At 37.5% G+C, this 4722-nt stretch overlaps 1 protein-coding gene across 1 annotated transcript in view; it reads left to right on the forward strand.

Moving 5' to 3' along the window:
• FGD6 (FYVE, RhoGEF and PH domain containing 6) overlaps positions 1 to 4722 on the forward strand; it is a 153448-nt gene that overhangs the window by 42105 nt on the left and 106621 nt on the right. Inside the window, exon 3 of the mRNA XM_012663990.1 lies at positions 999 to 1149. Coding sequence (XP_012519444.1) covers positions 999 to 1149 — 151 coding nt within the window. The remainder of the gene's footprint in view (positions 1 to 998; positions 1150 to 4722) is intronic.

The following is a 4722-nucleotide window of genomic DNA, read 5'->3' on the forward strand; positions in this document are numbered from 1 at the left end:
CATGCCTGTAGTCCCCGCTACTCAGGAGGCTGAGGCAGAAGGATCGCTTGAGCCCAGGAGTTTGAGGTTGCTGTGAGCTAGGCTGATGCCACGGCACTTATTCTAGCCCGGGCAAAAGAGTGAGACTCTTTCTCAAAAAAAAAAAAGAAAGAAAGAATTATTTCCGTCATCTCTCTAGGGAACTTTCCTATGGAATTCCCCCCACAGATTGGATTGCAACAATGGCTTTTAGATGCCTGAGATCTGTCTCAATAGAAACTGGCAAATCTTGGTGATGTCATTCTCGGGAGGAGAGTTGGTAAATGGCCTGTTTTCAAACTTCAGCCTGTGTCAGATTCACCTGGAAGACTTGCTAAAATGCAAATTGCTGGGCCCTATACACCTAGAGTTTCTAATTCAGCAGGTCTGGAGCAGAACGTAAGCATGCGTAACATCTGTTCCTTCCCATGTCTTGTGATTTGGGTACATAACAGTGATGACTAGAGAGAGGGGTGGGCACATGTTCACAATAGCACACGCATTGTTGATTGTCATCACCATCATTATCTCTCAGTCCTCATAGGTTTGTTACTTGGTTTTTGTTGTTGTTTTAAACACTGAGGCCCAAGGAAACAGCGATTCTCTGGTGTACCTGTGCAGCCAGTGCCCTTTGTGGTAAGCCAGCCCACTCCGTATAAGGCTTCTGGTTTATACTAGGAGTAGAGACATAAGCTTCTAGGGTGAGGATATATGGAAAAATAGGATGGGAGCAGCTGGGAAACTTGCTTCCCACACACGTTCCTATCATTAAAAATTTAAAAAATGAATTTGGGTTTTGGGCAGCTGAGACAGGATAAAGGAAGGGGAAGTTTGGCAGATCTGGCTCTTCCCATCCCTCTAAATCCCTTAGTCATCCCTTGCTCGCATTACAAGGATAAGATGGTTGGTTTGGGTTTTGTTTTGCTCGTACTCATTGTTATTAAAGGTGATTAATGTATACTTATTTTCTCTTATAGCAGTTCTGGAGCGTCCCAGGAGGAACAGAATGATCTCGATATTGGTCTTGGTGACCTTCCCTCTGATGAGGAGGAAGTCATCAACAGTTCTGATGAAGACGATATCAGCTCTGAGTCCAGTAAAGGAGAGCCTGACCCACTGGAAGATAAACAGGTACATTTTGGTTGTTTGTACTTTTGCGTTTTTTGGCTTCTCACTATGCTTGGGGGTGATATTTATCAGCCTGGTAGGCACAAAAACCCTAGTGAGTTTTCTTACAACTTATAAAACATTTTCCAAATTTAAATTTAATTCCTGCTTTAATGTGGCACCTAACATAGTATCATGTTTCTAAGCCCATATCATTTAGAGATTACTTAGTGATTTTTGAGAAACTATTTTTACTAACATCTCCTGGCTTTCTTTTTGGTACTAAAAAGCCCTCTTAGGATTGTTCCTTGTAATGCTACCGATTCTTCTTAGATTTTTTTTTGAAAGAAAGAATTATATATGCATTTCAGACTCAATCAAATCTTTTTAGGGATAGAGTAACGATTGCTGTGGTAGTACATATTGTTTGCTCTGAGATAATTCAGTGTGTATGTGTTTGGGGGAGCACAACATACATGAAGATTGTCCACGTGTTGCTAGTTGCTCAGGATGTGTCACAGGGGCTTCATTATAATGTCTTGCTTAGTTTGGGTTGAATGTCTATTTATCTGTTTCATTTTAGATCACATTTATTTTAATTAACATATTAATAAAGGGAAAAAATTAGTATGTTAGCAGAGTCCCCGGGATGTATTGGAATGTTACAGCAAGATAGAATTTGAAAAGGTCCACACAACATATCAAGCCATGGAGAAAATCCATGTCACCTAACTCCTGTGCCATGATTTATCACTCCATTATCCTTCCTATTTGACATATTTTTGCTGTTTAAATTCATTTTCAGCCTTAAATGAATGGCACAAGTACAGTTGTCTGGATTTAAGTCCCATCTCCACCAGCTACAATCTGAGTAACTTTGGGCTAATTATTTAACCTTTTTTGAACTAAAAAAAAACTAGTACTTACAGAATTGTGAAGATTAAATGGTTTGATGTATGGAAAGCCTTAGAACACTGTCCAGTACCTAGTAAGAGCTCAATGATCATTTGTTTATTATTTATTACTAGCAAGACTTCCTTTCTATGCTATAAGGTATTAAATCATGGTTTTGGGAGTAACCACTAGAAATTAGTTAGGCAGGTGAATCTGTAAAACTCCTAAGGCATATGAATGGCTCTGTTCTTCTTAAAGACCCACAGCATTCCTCAGCAGCCTCAGGTTTTACTTTGACGCTCTTTGACTCTTGTGTCTTACTGGCATCTGTCTTGCTAAAATTTGAAAGCTCATTTCCCATATTTATGCTTCATGAACATAGATTCTACAAATAGTTATAGAATGCCCACTATGTCCTAGGCACCACTGGTATTTACTAGAAATAAACAATGTTCAAGGTCCAAGCTTCTATGATGCTCACATCCTAATGGGAAAAGAGGATCCATAAATGCATAAACAGGATGAACTTCAAAGTGTTACAGGCTATGAAGGGAACAAATCAGAGTGGTGTGCTAGAAACTGAGAAGGCTACTTTGATTTTTTTTTTTTTTTTTTTGGAGACAGGGTCTCACTATGCTTCCCAGGCTGGTCTTGAAATCCTGGGCTCAAGAGATCCTCCAGCCTCCGCCTACTGAGTGCTGGGATTACAGGTGCATGCCACGGCTCCTGGCTTAAGGAGGCTACTTTGGATAAAAGCCTCTGAGAACGTGATATTTGGCTATTTTTTTAATGCCCTTTAAATTTCTTTGTTCTCTTTTTTTTTCCTTAAATCTTTCATTTGTTGTTTTTTTTTTCTTTTTTCTTTTTTTTTTTTTACCATATTCCCTATCATCCTGAAATTGACTGAGATGTAAATGACTCCCAAAGCTTGTGAAGAGTTTGAGGAAGAGGATTCACATAGCCTTCCTCTCTAAGGGCCATAATTAAATCAACCATTACTCTCTCTTATGGGCAACCCTAAGTTCTTTCTTTTCCTAACATATTCTTTCTATCATTTTGGTTTAGTTGTTTCTTTTCCTTGAACCTTTTCCAATCTCCCGCCATACTTGAATTGGTTACCAAAATTGGTTTCCACATCCAACTAGGGATCTCCCTGATACACGGTGTAAAGAAGGATTAATCTCTGACCTCGTTGTGTTATGCCTCTTCCCAACACATCCTGTGATAACACTGCCTGGTTGACTCACTCATTCTGTGGGCAGTGGAGACTCCCAGGGTTCCTTCCTCTATATTTGTGGCTGCCTTTCCTATCCCTTCCTGTATTTATACTATTGTTTTATGTTCTTAGTTGTGCCACATTGCAATATCCCAGTTAAATCTTTATCTTTTTTTTTAAATGGGACTGTTTCTTTGGTTAGTTAGGGACATTTCATATTTTTTACCTGATGCCAGTAGCATTGATAATTTCCCTCCTTTGGAATTCTCAGCCACTCTAATGAACTTACTCTTTGTCTCGTCATCTGAGACAGCAATAGCAATAATGGAATAATCTAACTCTCCCTTTCTAGACAGTTGTCGATCCATCTAGCCACAGCCTGGTGAATGCTTTTCTCTCCATTTTTCTTTGGCTTAGTTTCCCCATCTTTAAAAAGAGAAAGAAGTAGAGTAGACCCTTGTCCTTATTTGCTAAGATTGGTGTGATGATTAAATGATTATACACTGTTTAGAACACTGCCTGACACAAAATGAGTGCCTAATAGATTTTTAGTTATTATTATTGATTTTTATGAAAATAAGCAAAATCTTAAACATCTTAAATCAAGCTTTATGTAACCTTACCAATTCATATATTCTTTCAAGTTTGCCTTTTCTTATCTTTGATGAGTAAATGTCAAACTTGTTTACACGTAAAGTAGTATTGTGTTTTACTGGAAAATTTTGAAATTTGGCATTCTTTTATTTTTCTTAAAGGAGGGGAGGGAAGGAGAGTCTGAAAGTTGGCATTCTAAGACCTGTGTTTCAGTCCCACTTCTGCTGCTTACTAGCTATTATATATGACCTTGATCAGATAATTTTTAAAAGTCAGTTACTTTATTTACAACAATCTTATTTCACAATAGGTTTTAGATGACTTAAATAAATTGCAAAATACAAAAAGTCAAAATATGTATAGTTAAAGAAATCAGGGTGTTAATAAATAGTGCTGTAATTACTGGCTATCCACCCGCAAAAGAATGGAGTTGGACCTCTTCCTTTTACCAAGAACAAAAATGAACTCAAAATGAATCATAGACTTAAGTGTAAGAACTCAAGCAGTAAAACCCTTAGAAGAAAATACAGAGTAATTCTTTATGTCCTTGGGTTAGGCAAAGGCTTCTTAGATACAACAGCAAAAGCACAAATGATGAGAGGGGAAAAATAGACAAATTGGACTTCATCAAAATTAAAAGCTTTAGTATAGCAAACAATAAGATCAAGGAAGTGAAAAGGCAACTCACAGAATAAGAGAAAATATTAGCAAATCATATCTCTGATCAAGAACTCATATAGAAAATATAAAGACTCTTACAACTCAATAATAAAAAGATAAATAATGCAGGCCTAAGGATCTGAATAGACAAAGGAAGATGTACAAGTGTCCAATAAGCACATGAAAAGATGTTCAACATCATAAGCCATTAGGGAAATACAAAGCAAAACTTT

The sequence above is a fragment of the Propithecus coquereli genome, unplaced genomic scaffold (genome assembly GCF_000956105.1).
Source record: "Propithecus coquereli isolate 6110/MARCELLA unplaced genomic scaffold, Pcoq_1.0 Scaffold85, whole genome shotgun sequence".
In the NCBI taxonomy this organism is placed as follows: Eukaryota; Metazoa; Chordata; class Mammalia; order Primates; family Indriidae; genus Propithecus; species Propithecus coquereli.